Source organism: Callorhinus ursinus, unplaced genomic scaffold (assembly GCF_003265705.2).
Source record: "Callorhinus ursinus isolate GAN/ISIS: 27379988/994484 unplaced genomic scaffold, GSC_fseal_2.0 scaffold7, whole genome shotgun sequence".
Classification (NCBI taxonomy): Eukaryota; Metazoa; Chordata; class Mammalia; order Carnivora; family Otariidae; genus Callorhinus; species Callorhinus ursinus.
In genome coordinates, this window is record NW_027397069.1 from 50,555,102 (window position 1) to 50,571,858 (window position 16,757).

At 38.0% G+C, this 16,757-nt stretch overlaps 1 protein-coding gene across 1 annotated transcript in view; it reads right to left on the reverse strand.

The window, feature by feature from the left end:
* The window catches only part of NUFIP1 (nuclear FMR1 interacting protein 1), a 47,717-nt gene that overhangs the window by 28,265 nt on the left and 2,695 nt on the right, over positions 1 to 16,757 (reverse strand). Inside the window, exons 3-5 of the mRNA XM_025874849.2 lie at positions 15,058 to 15,156; positions 14,251 to 14,313; positions 13,380 to 13,456 (exon numbers count right to left, since the gene is read on the reverse strand). Of these exons, the coding sequence (XP_025730634.1) occupies positions 13,380 to 13,456; positions 14,251 to 14,313; positions 15,058 to 15,156 (239 nt within the window). The remainder of the gene's footprint in view (positions 1 to 13,379; positions 13,457 to 14,250; positions 14,314 to 15,057; positions 15,157 to 16,757) is intronic.

The following is a 16,757-nucleotide window of genomic DNA, read 5'->3' on the forward strand; positions in this document are numbered from 1 at the left end:
CAAACTGAGATAGTTCATTTATTGCCATATACCTGTAAATACTATTAAAAAAAAGTAAGTCTATGTAAATACTTCTGCAAATACATACTAGGTATACCTAAAGTTACCAAAATGAGGAAGAAAAAGTTCTCAAAAAAGGTAGTCTGGTAGAAGGATGAGAAAAGCACACAAATAACTATAACAAAGATCAAAACATAGTAAAAGTGCCCCAAAGAGTATAAAGATGAGGTGGGAAGAAAAGATCGTATCTAGCTGGAGAAATTCAGAAATCCAAAAAGAAAGATGAAAGAAGTTGATCTTACATGGTGTTAATAAACAGAAATTAGATGGAAAACCTTCAGGGTTCTAAGTAGAGCAAACAATGCAAACAAACCAAGGCCTCAGAAGGTGCGCAAGATATCCAGGGAATGTCAAGTGGTTCGTTTTGTATCGTTACAAGCAATCAGACAGAAAGGGAGGCTAAGGCCATTAAATAATGTGCCTTGAATACCAGATTAGAAATTTTATAGGGGTGCCTGGGTGGCTCAGTTATTAAGCATCTGCCTTCGGCTCAGGTCATGATCCCAGGGTCCTGGGATCGAGCCCCGCATAGGGCTCCCGGCTCGGTGGGAAGCCTGCTTCTCCCTCTCTCTCTCCCCCTGCTTGTGTTCCTCTCTCGCTGTGTCTCTGTCAAATAAATAAATAAAATCTTTAAAAAAAAAAAAGAAATTTTATATTTAATTCAGTGACAATTGGGAGCCACTGAAAGTTATAAACAGGGAGAGATGTGTACAAGGCAGTGATTAAGATTAAATCTGACAACAGTGTGCAAGGTGAATTGCTCTGACAAAGCTTTCTTTGTTCCTTGGCACAGTTGTATGGAGATGCGAGCACCAAACTGGTGGTAAGGGAAAGAGATCCTAGGAATATGAAAGTACAAATGGAGGGGAAACACAGACAGCCCTCTACCACTCAGCTTGGCTAGTCATCAGAGTAAGTTTTAAGAAATACCAACAAATTGTGTTCTGCCATTGTTTCAAGACATTGTTTCCCCCCTCCCTTTTTTTTTTTTCTTTTTTTAACATCTGCATCAATGACTTGAATAGCACAGACAATATGAAGCCTTTGGGTTGGCCACACTGGAAAATAAGCATGGAAACGACACTGAGTAAGTGGTGAAGTCATTAGAAAAAAAGGCAATGAATTTCAATGAGGACAGTGCAAAGCAATCTAGCCAAGATCTATCCAGCCAAGAAAAGTAAACTCCATAAATAAAAGATGATGAATGTACAAGCTATAAATAAACATAAGAGGGAAAGATCAAGGTCATAGGAGATAAAAATCTGACAGCCAGTCAGCACCATATGACTGGACTTTTGGAAAGCAAACATCATCTTAAGGTTATGTGAATTGGAGTTTGGCCCATGTACAAGTGTGAAATCTTCCTCTGGTAGTACTCGAAAGGGGTCAGAAACTCTCAGGGCACTGTGTTCAGTTTTGTGCTTCTAAACTGAAAAGGAATGTTAAGGAAAAATAAAACTTGGATGGGATTCAGAAGAGACTCAAAGATGATTAACAGGCTGAAAACTAAAACCTCTGAGGAAAGATGAAAGGAACTGGAACAATTTGTAGCCTCTAAAAGAGGAAGAGAAGTGACAGTAAATGCTCTAACAGAAAGGATGGTAGCCAGCTGGTCTCAATCTGAAGACAGAAATATGCAGAAGCACAAATGGTGAGAAAATCAGTGATGACTTTCACAGGCCCCGCGCTGTCTAGGCATATAACTCACAGCTACTCAATACCCTTCACATCTCTGAAATGCACTTATTCTTACTACTGGGGTCTCTTCAAAATTTTTCTTGAGTATTGCAGACCCTTAACATGTTGAGCCATATGCTGAATAGTAAAGATGTGGTACTACAGTGTACCACGTACAAGCGAGCAGATGCTACCTAAGTGCTTCCCAAAGGTAAAAAATGTCAATGTTTGTTATAGCAAGTGGATTTTACATGAGATCTGAGAAAGAATTCCTTAAATAAGATATCAAAGATGTTGTGCAATCTCCTTTGGTGGAAGTCTTTTAAAACAGCTCACTTTCTCTTTCTGGCAGATCAAAGTAACACTTCCTGAAAGGTAAGGGATCTTTCAATATCCCTTGCAAAGCTAGAAGATGCCATTTTTCAGGGCTTAAAATAAAACCCTCTTCCAAAATGTATACCATTCTTATTAACACAGAACCCAGGGACTAAAAACTAGGAAAAACAAAGGCACTAGAAAGCAAATGATCCAAAAAAAAAAAAAAAAAAAAGAAAAAAGAAACACAAAACATCGTTATACAAAAAAAAAAAAAAAAAAATCAGAAAGCCCCCTCCAGCAACATGATACTGAAATACAAAAATAAGGGAAAGTCTGGAGCTTTGATAAACAAAAAAATGAAATGCAGTTAAAGTTCCTAAAGTACACTTGAAATAAATCCAAAGACTGTTGAGAAAAAAATCACAAACTGTCTTACATTACACAATTACATACAGACGAAACAGTCCAGTGTCTCCTGTTAGAGAATGGGTATTATGAACTTATAAAGCCTGTGACAAGTGCTATTTCCACAGTTGGTTTCTCTGCTTTTACCTGCTAAAATCACTTTCTCCCTGTACTTCCATCTTTCCCCAATACTCCATGAGGAACTGGCCCTGAAACTGTATTATGTCTCTTCTCCTTCTCCTCCTTCTTTCATGTCTTCCCTACTCTTTGCCCTCCCCTTGCCTAAGCCTTAAGTCTGCAGTGACAATCCTTAAGCACTACCATCAATAAATGGGCAAAACTGTGCCAACTCTGACCCGAGCACATATCATTTGGTTACATTATACTCTGACTCTCCCTCTCAAATCACCACCCACTTATTGACTTTTCCCCTAAGCCTATTCTCTATAAAAACACAATCCCTTGGGCGCCTGGGTGGCTCAGTTGGTTAAGCGACTGCCTTCGGCTCAGGTCATGATCCTGGAGTCCCAGGATCGAGTCCTACATGGGGCTCCCTGCTCAGCAGGGAGTCTGCTTCTCCCTCTGACCCTCTTCCCTCTTGTGCTCTCTATCTCTCATCCTCTCTCTCTCAAATAAATCTTTAAAAAATAAAATAAAATAAAATAAAATCTTTAAAAAAAAAAGAATAAAAACACAATCCCTCTTTACTGGCATTGACCCACAACTGCTTCAAAACAAGCCATACCACTGTATTTTTATTTCAAACTCTTTCTGAACTTCAAAAAGACATAGCATTTTTTAGAAGCCAACCCCCTCTGTTGGAATTCTGAAAGAAATGGAGATACAGTTTAGAAGGATTTCCTCAGCACCACAGTAACCATTTAAATATAGATCACAAAACTACTCCACCTAGTGGACTCACAATCTATGTAAAGTATGTTTTGATGTTTCTAGCAAACTTCTACCAGTGTTTTCTATAATGCCCAATCAAACAGCATTTGTACCTCACAGATCAGGAATTAAGAAAGAATCACTTCTGACAGGGTGAGGTGGGGTGAGGGGTGGGTTGAAAGTTCTTATTAGAAAGCCTTAAAGTTTTTAATTAAACACAGTGGGCATCTCTGGGTTTGGCTAGATAAAGGAATAAGCAAAGATGTGCCTTCCTTAAAGGACAATATACCAAGTAAATCTTTGGCATTTTCTTCCAACTCTAAAATTCTTGCTATATTAAAGTCTTTTACAAGGTTTTCTAACATAACAATTACATAAAGATCTTATCTTTCCTGCATATTAAAGAATACAGTGCCTTCCTCAGGAAGAATGTGGCCCTCAAAAGAAAATTCAAGACATAACGACTATTCTGCCACATCAACATTAAATTTATTCTTTTCAGGACTTCAAAGAACATTTTTTTAAATTCAGAACGAGAGAAATTTAGAAAGTAAATATATTTTTATAATAAGTTTTTTTAAAAACTGCTAGTGGAGAGAATGTTAATGTATTCTTGAGAAATGTATCAAATGTGCCAAAAGAGAAATGTTTCCCATACTTTTATTAATAAAGTACATTTATAGAAATAATGTATGAGCATGTTACAGCAAAAGAACTTCAGAAACAAGATATGGAATAACCTCAGATGAATCAGCAAGTGCCAAGCGATAATTTCGGAACACTGTATTAACAAGTCCATATCACAGGTACCAACAAACTTCATCCCAGTCATCCTCACCCAATTTCCTCATTCTCTCTAAACATCTCCAAAGTTCACAAATCCGTAATTTCATTTATTCACTTCAAAGGTTTTGCCCACTCCTCTTCCGAGACATTTCTGTCCACTATCACAGTGTACCTTCAGTCTACATTCTAGAAACTTGAACTACACTCTATCCTAGCCCCTGTGCCCTCACCTATCTTACATAAAAATCATCACCAATAAGCATATTAAACACTTGCCCAAGTTTATTCCTTATTCAAGACAGACCTGCTTCCAAATACCACTTAAGAGTTTTGAAAAACAGGGGCGCCTGGGGGGCTCAGTCGTTAAGCGTCTGCCTTCGGCTCAGAGGTCGTGATCCCAGGTTCCTGGGATCGAGCCCGCCATCGGGCTCCCTGCTCCGCGGGAAGCCTGCTTCTCCCTCTCCCACTCCCCCTGCTTGTGTTCCCTCTCTCGCTGTGTCTCTCTCTGTCAAATAAATAAATAAAATCTTTAAAAATAAATCCTCTAAAAGAGTTTTGAAATACAACGAGCTTTAAACTCTGCCACCAAGCACTGAGGCAAACACTACTAACTGCCTGTTATCCCCCTTTTCCTTAACAATTTTGTTTGCGGATATTCCATCAACTCTGTTGTCACTAAAGGTGGTCAAGCAACCCCCTTGTAGCCAATGAGAGCTACGTGGAAGTCTCCTGGTTGGTTCTGAAAAATAAAGCTGTTGTCCCAATGAAAAGAGGCAAATTCAGCTCTGTGTGCCTTTTGACTTTTTCTCATCAGCCTGCCTAGAATGAGGGCTTAATATTTGGATATGCAGGAACCTCCTGGTGGACATGAAGATGAAAGCCACCTACTAAGGAGCAACAAGCAAGAAAATGTGCCTGATACAGTAGCCCAAGACTTTTTTCTACCTGGGAAAAATAGCGCTTTTTGTGCTAAGCTAAGGTAGTAAGGTCGCTGTTCCATTTACTGAAACAGGACCCTGACTGATGCAAGCAGCACTGCACCCTAGCCATCCTCTTTCATCAGAATGCTGTCCACGCCCTACTAGGCATATCTTCATTTAAAAACTTGCCTCCTCAAAGCAGTTTCTTATAAAGTTAACCATATGCTTCTTATAAAGTTATACTTACTATATGACAAAACAATCCCACTCCCAGCTATTTACCCAAGTCAAAAAAAAGAAAGTATAAACAAAACAAAAACCTGTATATAATGTTTACAAAGGCTTCACTCATATTCGCCAAATACGGGTAACATCCCAAATGTCCCTCAACTGGGAAATAAGTGAACAAACTGTGGTATATCCATACAAGGGAACAGGATAGGAACAGACTACTGCTACACGCAACAACATAAATGAATCTTGAATGCACTACAGCTAAGTCAAAGAGTCGGACTCAAAAAGCCACACACTATGATTCCATTTATATCGTGTTCTGCAAAGATACAAATATAGGAGCAGGAAAAAGATCAGTGGTTATCAGGGGCTAGAGCTGGGGGTAGAAGTTGACCACAAAGGGCATGAGGGAATTTGGGGGGCTTAAAGGAACAGTCCTATGCCTTGATTGTGGCCGTGATTACATGACGATATACATCTGTCAGAACTACGTATTAAAAAAGATGAACTTCACTCTATGTATAACATACCTTAAAATAAACGGGGAGGATGGGTGGGCAGGCACTACACCTCCTACAAGAAGTCTTGCAAAACAAATTAGTAGCCCTGCCTTCCAAAGATTTCAAGTACCCCTTGACCAGACATTATTATCCCTACGTGGTTAAAATTATTGCTTCAGTTGCCTGTGGTCTCATGACCATCTCACATATATTTATCTTATATCTCATATTAGGGTAAGAGTCTTAAAGGTAAGGCAATGTCTACTCCTATATGTTTTTGGTGACCTCAGCCATATATAATAAAATCCTTGCCTTTTCAAATACTGAATGTTTACCTCTAATTTTTAAGCTAAACGACTGTCAAGAAGTTAGCCAAAGGTATCCTAACATACATTAACATAAAGTATCCTAACAAACATATCATAATTTACATTAACATAATATAAATTCAAAGGTTACTAAGATTTCTAACATTAGAAAATCAAACTAGCCTTCTACCAGAGCCTTTACACTTGCTACCTAAGCTGGTTTTTGTCTTCAAATATTAATATACCTTAAGTTTCTTTAGCCTGTGTAATTTTTTTCCTTTAAAGCACTTTTTATACAAAACCACAAGGGGGCATAGTTCATATTCACAGACGGAAAGCTACTCTAGAAAACAATGCATTCAAACGCAGATCAATTTGGTTTGTCTAGTGATGGTCTGTCCTATGTGGTGACAATTTAACGTTCAAAACCACAGCAGTTTAAGTATCATTAGCTATTATTACTAATTTCCAACCACAATTATTAATCGGATCAACACACTTTTACCCAATTTCTTTTTTTTTTTTTTTTAAAGATTTTATTTATTTGAGAGAGAGAATGAGAGATAGAGAGCATGAGAGGGAAGAGGGTCAGAGGGAGAAGCAGACTCCCCGCTGAGCAGGGAGCCCGACGTGGGACTCGATCCCGGGACTCCAGGATCATGACCTGAGCCGAAGGCAGTCGCTTAACCAACTGAGCCACCCAGGCGCCCTACCCAATTTCTTTAAAAACAACAAAGGTAGGACGCCTGGGCGGCTCAGTCAGTTAAGCATCTGCCCTCGGCTCAGGTCATGATCCCAGGGTCCTGGGATGGAGTCCCGCATCAGGCTCCTTGCTCAGCAGGGAGTCTGCTTCTCCTTCTGCCTGCCGTTCCCCCTGCTTGGGCACACGCACACTTGCTCTCTCTCTCTCTCTGACAAATAAATAAATAAATAAAATCTTAAAAAAGTAAAAACTAAAAACAACAAAGGTAAAAAAATTAAAAATTAAAATGACAAAGGTACAGTTTGAAACATGAATTAAAAACATAAGTCTTAGCAAGATATCTACAACCACTTACTTGGGTATACCAAAATAGAATTACACCCATAATAAAAACATTATCAAGCCACATTTACATATACCAACATTTACAACCATCCCTTAGATCTATGGCACCAGGGAATATAAACAGTCACATAAAAAATAATTCTTATATTTCTAAAGACTATAATTTAGTTTTCTTTTAAAGACACATATGCAAAGAAGTTCATTAACAGGATCATAAAGGACATCTATACCAAAGTGGCAGATGGAAAAGGACGACAAGATATTCCTCTAGCCAGATTGGGGGGAAAAAAAAAACCCTCAAGCATCAGGATTTCAGCTGGTCTAAGGGCAAAACTCAAAGATGGAGAAGGTAAGACACTCTAGAAGCAAGAGCATGAACAAAACTGAGGCTGAAAGGTCAAAAACCCTGTTTGGGATATGCTAAATAACGAGTCTGGCTAGGAGAAAGAGCTCTTATGAGCAAGTAATGTAGGAATAATCAGAAAAGACATGTTAAGCCCACATTACAGAATCCTGACTGCCAGTTTCAAGGAGCTTTGTCTTCACTGGCATTTTAGTTGGCGAAAACAAATACAATTAGTTTAACGACTTTATTTTTCTATTTTATTCTACAGTCACCTATATAACTAAGAAATATATGCCTGTTGAACATACAATTTTGCACAAGTACAAAGAAAATAACATAACCTTCTCATCAGTCAAGTCAGCTCCTTAAGCGTGATAGCACTGCTGAGTATTCGCTTGCAGAGAACACTTCAACTGTGTGATTTTCTTGAACAGCACTTAGCAACTGAGCCAGAGCTGAGATTTTGCCAGGTAGGTGCAATGAAGGATAAAGGAATAAGGGAGCTGGGATACTGACCAGAGTAGCTGAAGTGAGTTAAACTGGGTAAGGAGAGGTGCCTGTGTGGCACAGTCGGTTGAGTGTCAGACTCTTGGTTTCGGCTCAGGTCATGAGCTTATGGGTCGTGAGATCAAGCCCCAAGTGGGGCTCCACACTCAGTGGGGAGTCTGCTTGAATATTCTCTCCCTCTGCCCCTCCCCCAACCTGTGCACGCATGCACGTGTTTTCTCTAAAATAAATGAATCTTTTTTAAAAATAAATAAAGGGACGCCTGGGTGGCTCAGTCGGTTAAGCATCTGCCTTTGGCTCAGATCATACCCCAGTGCCCTGGGATCGGTTCCCGAATCAGGCTCCATGCCCAGCAGGAAGTCTGCTTATCCCTCTGCCTACCACTCCCCCTCCTTGTGCTCACTCTCTCTGTCTGATAAATAAATAAATAAACAAACAAACAAACAAACTGGGTAGGGAGGTGAAGACAGAGGGGATGACAGAAGAAAGTAAAGGGGGTAAGGGATGGGAAGTCTCGACTAGTGCAAGACCACGTAGAGGTGACAGTGAGAACTGGATAGAATGGAAGTTATGATCAAAAAGAGTATGCCCAAGGGCACCTGGCTGGCTCAGTCAGTAGAGCACATGACTCTTGATCAAGGTTGTGAGCTCAAGCCCCACACTGGGTGTAGAAATTACTTAAAAACAAAACAAAACAAAAATTTTTTTTTTAATTTATAGAAAGACGAGTATGCCTAGCTTTAGAATTTCCAGGGCAAAAATCCAGAGTATAAAATCCAGACTGTGATCATGAAAGTGAGTGGCTAAAATTGCATGGAGGTGAAGGAAATCTGAATATAAAAAGGCCCTAATGAACTATTTATTATAAGCTATGAGTCTCAAAAAGTCAGAGGAATTCAAAGTATACACGCTTCTGTTGGAGCATCTAATATGCCAACAGCAGGTAGCAAAGGTAACTGCAACCCACTGCAACCCATCTTGTTACGAGTCACTGGGGAGGGTGTTAGAACTGCAGAGAGCTGTGTAGACAGATGGCAGGAAATTCAAAGAAGGGTGAAGGAGCAATCATCTGCGTCCACATCAAGTAGGCCCTACCTGTCACAAAATCAGTCACTTTTTTTGTTTTATTTCACCTTTCCACAGCAAACTACACTGCTACTACTAATCACATCTTCCTTCTTGAAATCCTCCCCTCTACTGGCTTTCATGACATGTCATATTCCTAGTTTTCTTCTACCTCTCCAGCTCTCACTTGGCAGTCTTACTGATTTTTACTGTTAGGCTGTCTTCTTTCACTCTATCCTCTCTTTCTGGGGGGAATGTCTTTATATTTATAACCTTATTATTTAAAAATATATATCTCCAGCCCAGTCTGGTCCAAGACCCAATGCCTATGCAACATCTTCAAATAAATATCTCAGAATCTCCTCATACTCAACAATGTCCAAAATCAATACATCCAAACCCTCTTCCAGGATTCACTATATAGAGGGGCTCACATCAGGAACCTGGAAGTTTCCTCAAAACCTTTCCTCCTCAACCTCTTAACATTCAATCTCCGAAGAGTGCCCATTTACCTCCCAGATGTTCTATATCCACCTAGTTCTTTCTGTCCGTATCACTGCCATCTTCCAAGAACTTCTATCCTCTCTTACCCATACTCAAGTTCCTTGAACACGCCCATCCATCTAGATACTATCCCTGCCTCCCCTCATCTTTTCCTAGTAAGATCTGAGTTCAGCTCAACCTCCCTTTGCCAAGAAACACCGTACTCCTCCAGACTACATGCTGAGAAGCAGGGAAGGATTGTGAGAAAGTGAAATAGTTAGACTTGTAGAACAGAGTCATTGAAAGTGGTGACCATTGGGACACCTGGGTGGCTCAGTCAGTTAAGCGTCTGCCTTCAGCTTAGGTCATGATCCCAGGGTCCTGGGATTGAGTCCTGCATTGGGCTCCTTGCTCAACAGGGAGTCTGCTTCTCCCTCTGCCTGCCACTCCCCCTGCCTGTCCGCTCTCTCTCTCTGACAAATAAGTAAATAAAATCTTTAAAAAAAAAAAAAAAAGGAAGAAAGAAAGTGGTGACCATTATTAATAGTGGTCTAATTTTCTCAGAGTTCATGATTCAATTTATACAGCCACTAGAGATAAGAGAACCAAAGCTGGCAAATTAGAAACTCATCTCAGACCTTTCCTACTGACTTAAGTGAACTCAAAACTTGCAAGATTCAACAACTTAGTTAACTTCCTAACTGCTTTATAATCTATGCTGACTAGGAGCCATTGTCATCCTCTTCAAAAGAATTAAACATTTATAAAAAGGCCTGGCACCAATGAGCTGCACTAACTTCCAACTGATCAAAGTCAGGGCTAAGTAGCAAGGGGAATAGCCTACTGTTTTAGCACTTAGGTCACTTCCACCCCATCTAGCAGGATACAATCTTCAACACCGTCAGCATCTGCTCTTCAAAAATTAAGTATCAAACAGGAAATGGAGTTAATTCTTCTTGTTTTATTATTTTTCTGTGTAAAATGATAAAAAGATATAACCTATTGATAAAAACAAACAAGCAAAGCAAAAAACAAAACAAAATAACCATATACTTAGGGAGTTGTGAGGAGAAAAAAATTGTATATATAAAGAAGCCAGCTAAATGGAGCAGGATGCTTCAACATGCCATGCTTCAGAATTCTTCACTAAGTCAAACCATGTCATGGTCCTAACTACTCTGACTTCTAAGTTTGACTATGCAATTGGCTAGGCTCCCTTCATGCTGAGACTGGGTCTTCCTACCCTGCACCATTTAACAGAAAGTCAATCCACAAATATTTATTCTCCACATACTAAATTCCAGGAACAGCCCAAAGTGCAGCAGAACCAAAGATGTCCAAGACTAGGGATAACTGATATAATGCAACAGATGCTACTGTGGTTGTATTCATAAACTACTTAGTCACAGATGAGGTAGTAAATAGTGCCTTAGGGTAGGGTGGTCTGTGGACTGGCAGCCAATCCACATGCTGATGCCAGAATATAAACCAACTATGTTATGAAGTAAAATATTTAATCAGCTGACATCTTTTCCTACCAAGATTTTCTCTCAGTAAAAAATGTATCAATTTACATTCTGATACAAGTTTCTCATCTTATTACAGACTAGCACCCTGGCAGCACTGAGATAAAATGAAGATTAAGAAGAGAGTGATAAATCAGGGGACATCTGAAACAGGTCTTTCAAGATAGTAAGATTCTGCCAAGGAGATAAAGAGAAAAAGGCATTCTAGTATACTCTACCCCTGGTGGCCTAAACGCCTTCATTTGTTAGTCAAAGATGTGACTAAAATTCTATTAAATCCACCACGTCCATGCTGACTGGCTAGACTCCACTTGCTTAAAAATTAAATTCTTCTAATTGTCCCTTCACCCTCATCCATCTCTGCATTTTACAATATTCATAACTGATACTTATACACACATTGACTAAATTCTATTTGTTCTCAGTTGGTTCTAAATCTTTATGTTTATGCTGGCTTCCCATAGAATTACCTCTATAGTTTTAAAGGGCAGTCACTAACTTTTTCACCTAACAGTATAATATCTGCCACGACACTACATATGTAAATGGATCTAAACTAAAAATTTAAGATACCATGGATGGACCTACAGGGAATGATGGTAAGTGGAATAAGTCAGAAAGAGAAAGACAAATACCACATGACCTCATTTATATGTGGAATCTGAAAAATAAAACAAATTAAATAATAAACGAAAAGCAGAGTCAAGCCTATAGATACAGAGAACAAACTCATGGTGGCTGGAGGGGCGGTGGGGGGGAGAGAGGGGCACAATGGGTGAAGGGGAGTGGGAGACACAGGCTTCCAGTTATGGAATGAGTGAGTCACTGGGGTAAAAGGTGCAGCATAGGAATGTAGTCAATGGTATTATAATAGTGTTGTATGGTGACAGACGGTAGCTACATTTGTGAGCACAGCATAACGCACAGACTTGTTGAATTACTACACTTTATACCTGAAACCAATATGACATTATGTGCCAACTATACTCAAATATTAAAAAAAAAACCAAAAACATGTATTTTAAGAGGTTTAAAAGTGAGACAGTGAGTGCTATATAAAAGCATTAAGATGCCCTGGGGTGTATTTCATTTATACATTTACTCACCTCACATTGTACCCACAGCACATATTAACAAACTAATAAAACATGCTATGTCATGTTTTATTGTTTGCTGGGCATCTGATCAAGCTTATCTTACTCACATACCCAAGACTTTGAGGATGATGACAGTGGTGATAATACCCATAATTTTACTAACATCCTCTTTTCATAACATCAACACGGTCTCAAATTATTCATTATAAATAAAAATGTTGAATTTAAAAATAAACTAAAAAATTAAGTTCAACAAAGCAAAAATTTGACCTGCCGGTCCAAAGAGTTTTAAGTATTTTTCTTGACCTCAGAAGATAATTATCCCCTTTCTCATCTCAGGCTCTCCTCATTTTTTAATTCCAGAAAAACATCTGACTTAAAAATGCATCTAACCATTCTAATAATTCTGCCTAGTTTTGGCTTTAGGGTGAGCTGTCATATTCCTTTCTGAGAAGACAGTAAAAGAGTGTCCTCCTGGGAGTTTTCATGAGAATATTCTAGCTAGACCTCTATGAAACTTTCTTCCCTGATAAGCATAAAGCCACAAGTCACACTGTGGCTCAATTTTCTTAGCCATTACTCATAGGAAAGAATTCCTGGTCTTTTTTTAATTAAGGATAAACCCATGTATCATTGCTATACTTCCTCTACCTAGCATACTGCAGTCATTACAAACTTCTGTTGGGGGAAAAAAAAATCAAAAGAAAAACATAGCAAAGTATTATGTATTTTTTTAATAAGAGCACCCACTCATGATTGTCTGAGCACTGAACATCTAACATAGCTGGCATGTAGTAGCTCCCCTCAAAGAGTAGAGTATGGTCCCATTATGACACCAGTTATTTACAAAGAGTTTGTATTAGGTCCTCTCAAAACTTATTCAATAATAACTTCATATAACATAGCTCACAGCCACATTCCCTAGTACCAACACTGTAAGGGAATTCAATGAATCAAAACTACCCTAGGAAAAATTGTATGCTTATTTTTAAAACATCAAGTAACAATCTCAAATTCACTATATACCAACTCTGAAGAACAGCAAAATTAGTACTAGTCATTTTCAGAGGAATATTTGCAATGTTAAAAAACACCATTATTTCCTTTTCCAAATTACTCATTAGGGCCAGAACGGGCATTATTTGGAAGTACTCAGCCTTGCCACAGTACAAGAAAGTTATTTCACTAGTTCTGAACTCTTGACTCACTTCCTTCTTTCTTCCCTCCATCTTGCAATCTCCTCTGGAGTGTCTAACTTGATCTTCTTCATACCAGGAGCATGCATCTAGGGAGAAAAAGCCTGCTGAACATCAGGAAGCATATTGTATGTGTTGGTCGTTTTTTTGTTGTTGTTGTTTTTTAACTTTTTGTCTTTTAAAGTAGGCTCCATGTCCACATGGGGCTTGAACTCACAACCCTGAGATCAAGTCACATGCTACACCAACTGAACCAGCCAGGCGCCCTCATATTGTATGTTTCTGAGTAAATTTCCAGTATCATGGGGGATAATGGAGACTCTGTACTCAACATTAAATTTACTAGCAGAGACAATTTTAAAACAAAGTAAGCAGGTTTTATCTATCCATTATTACGACTTCTCCTTTAAAGGAAAAAGAGTAATTTCTTGTTTGGATTAGTGCTGATAAAGAAAAAAGGAGTAACATAACTCTGGTTACAAAGCAGGTATGTCACCATTTCTCAACTGACATCAAATACCCAAATGAATGACCTACCAACCAAAACTGATTGAGGTAGCTAAAGAAATAATGAATACACAGAACGATTTGAAGCAGCACAGTGCAGTAAAACACATATAGAATGTGTGGTCAAGAAACTCAAGTGCAAGAGTCAGCACTAAGGCCCTGAGCAGTCATTTTTTTTTTTTAATCTATTAACTCTGGCCAGTATCTATCTACTTCACATAGTGGTTTGTGAGGATAAAATTGAATAATACAAAGTACAAAGTACTCCTTGAATGTTACTTATTATTAGGCTATGTAAATGAAGAGCTGTGAAGATAGCAAATCAATGAAATAAAAAGAGCATGAATTAAAAAAAAAAACCCACACAAGAACTTACATTTCTCCAATGGAATTGGACAATTTTCTCATGGGCACTAAAAGAACAATCTACTTCAGGACACTGCAAGAGTTTAGAAAAAAAGACCATTCAATGTTTTCCATATTAAATTTACCCAACTACCACATATTCAGACATAATCTGGTTGAATTACATAGTTATCCCATCTACGTCGTGTTATCATCCCATACTTACGTCCATAGCAAAACAAACAGCACTCCAAAACAGGATTGTATTTAAAAAGGAATGACACCCTCAAAGCATATAGAACAGTAATATATATCAATTACTTCTCTACTTAGTAAATGCATGACATCAGCAACATTATAAAATTTTCCTAATTCCTAAAGTTGAAGGGGCATTCCTATTAATTGAAAAGAACCTTTCCAAATTAAGAACATTCTGATTAAAAATTTCTTAAAAGTACTTAATAAGGTCCAGACCATCCTTAGAGAGTGATGGGCCATGGCAAATTACGGTGTGGTTAAACGGTCAAGGGCAGCCTTGAAGGGGAAAAAACACACAAAGGTGCACAGAGGAGCTGGAGGCGAGGCCCAACACTCTTACAAAACAGAGGAGGTGCACACACACAGCTGTCAGACCCCCCTTCTTTGCTGCCATCTTGCCTCTTCCTGAAGCAGTGGGCTCCCCACCCTCAAACCGCACATCCCAGGGTCTTGGTCTCAATTTGTCAAGTAATCAAACAACTTTTCTATGAAAACTATAAACTTTTAAGGAAAAATGCTCAAATTTCTACCAAATATACCCATTTTTCTATAAATTTCAGGGCAACCAAGAAAAACCTACTTTCATATGTTCAGACATGTGTTTATCATACTTTTCTTGATTTTTAAAACCACGATCACAGGTATCACAAAAACAATGAAAAACTGGTTCCTTTCTTTTCTGCAAATAAAAACAGAAAGGCATTAGGCTTTTGATAAAAAATGTTTAATCAATAATAAAAATATAACTATCCTTCCGGTGGTATGTACTTTGATTTTTCACATAACCCCTGTACGTGGGAGAAACTTCTGAATACATTTCTAATGAAGGGATAATTCTGTTTCTTTTATTTTATTTTTAGGAAGTATATTAGGAAAAGCCAGGCATGATAAAGAAATTTTAAATCTGAGTAGAGCTAATATAGTCTGTGAGTAGATTTCAAATTGGTAATCTAATTAAAAGTACAGCATATGTCAAAATGATCTAATAGTTAATATTCATGGTAAAAACAGCATTTCAACTTTTAGGAAAAACAAATATATCACATTTTTTTAAACCCCAAAAAGGAAAAAAAGAATCATTTAGTAAAGGTCAGTTATTTGTTCCAAATTTGCTATTTTTATGCTTAAACATAAAACAAAAAAAATTACTACAATGACAGAGTATATAGGAAATGGTCTCCCATTGTTTAATGTTGGGATTATGTTAACACATTATATATGCACAATATTTTCTTAGTATTAGCTACATAGTTGCCATGCCAAAATGAACGATACTAATTTCATGCTGTAGACTTTATTCAACTCATTCTAAAATAATGACATTACTTTTTTTTTAAGATTTTAAGTAATCTCTACACCCAGTGTGGGGCTCAAACTTACAACCCCAAGATCAAGAGTCACATGCTCTACCAACAGAGCCAGCCAGGCACCCTGACATTTATACACCTTAAAACAGACCAGATTGATAAGCTTCATCAGAATAAAAGAAGCCTGGGACGCCTGGGTGGCTCAGTGTCCAGGACTCTTGATCTCAGCTCAGGTCATGATCTCGGGATCTTGAGATCACGCCCCGGTCTGCTCAATGCTCAGTGGGGAGTCGGCTTGAGATTCTCTCTCCCTCTGCCCCTTCCCCCTGTGCACACATGTGCGTAAGCTCTCTCTCTCTCTCTCTCTCTTTCTTTCTCCCTCTCTAAAGTAAATAAATAAATCTTTAAAAAAAAAAGAATAAAAGAAGCCTATTTTTAAGATTTGGTCTCTGAAGCATAACCAAGAGTTGATCCTGATTTAAAAAAAATAACTCTTTTCATAAAAATGATAAATATCCACTACTGAAAAGAAATGAAGCATTACAGTGAGTTAAGATAAATAATAAATAACAATAATAATACAAACCCTGTCTGAACAATTTCAGACATTACTTCAGGCATAGAAGATAAACTAATTATAAACTATTTTAAATTAACATTAAATTTAATTTTAATTGAATTTAACACGAGAAAAACTACTGCAAATGCTTTTTTTAATCACAGAAATATCTGTCCCTAAAAAATCCATGTCATGAAGAAAAATTGTAAAAAAAAAAAAAAAAAAGGTTTGTGTCATTGTAATTTGTTCTTAACTCCATACTTTCAATTTTACAAGAGAAGAGTTTGGATTTCCATTCTTCTCCCTAAATTCCATCCTTCCTATCCCAATTCGCTAATGTACATGTATATATATACATTTTTTTTTTAGTTCACTAAGGTTTAATAACATTTACATTTACTAGTAATCGTAGTT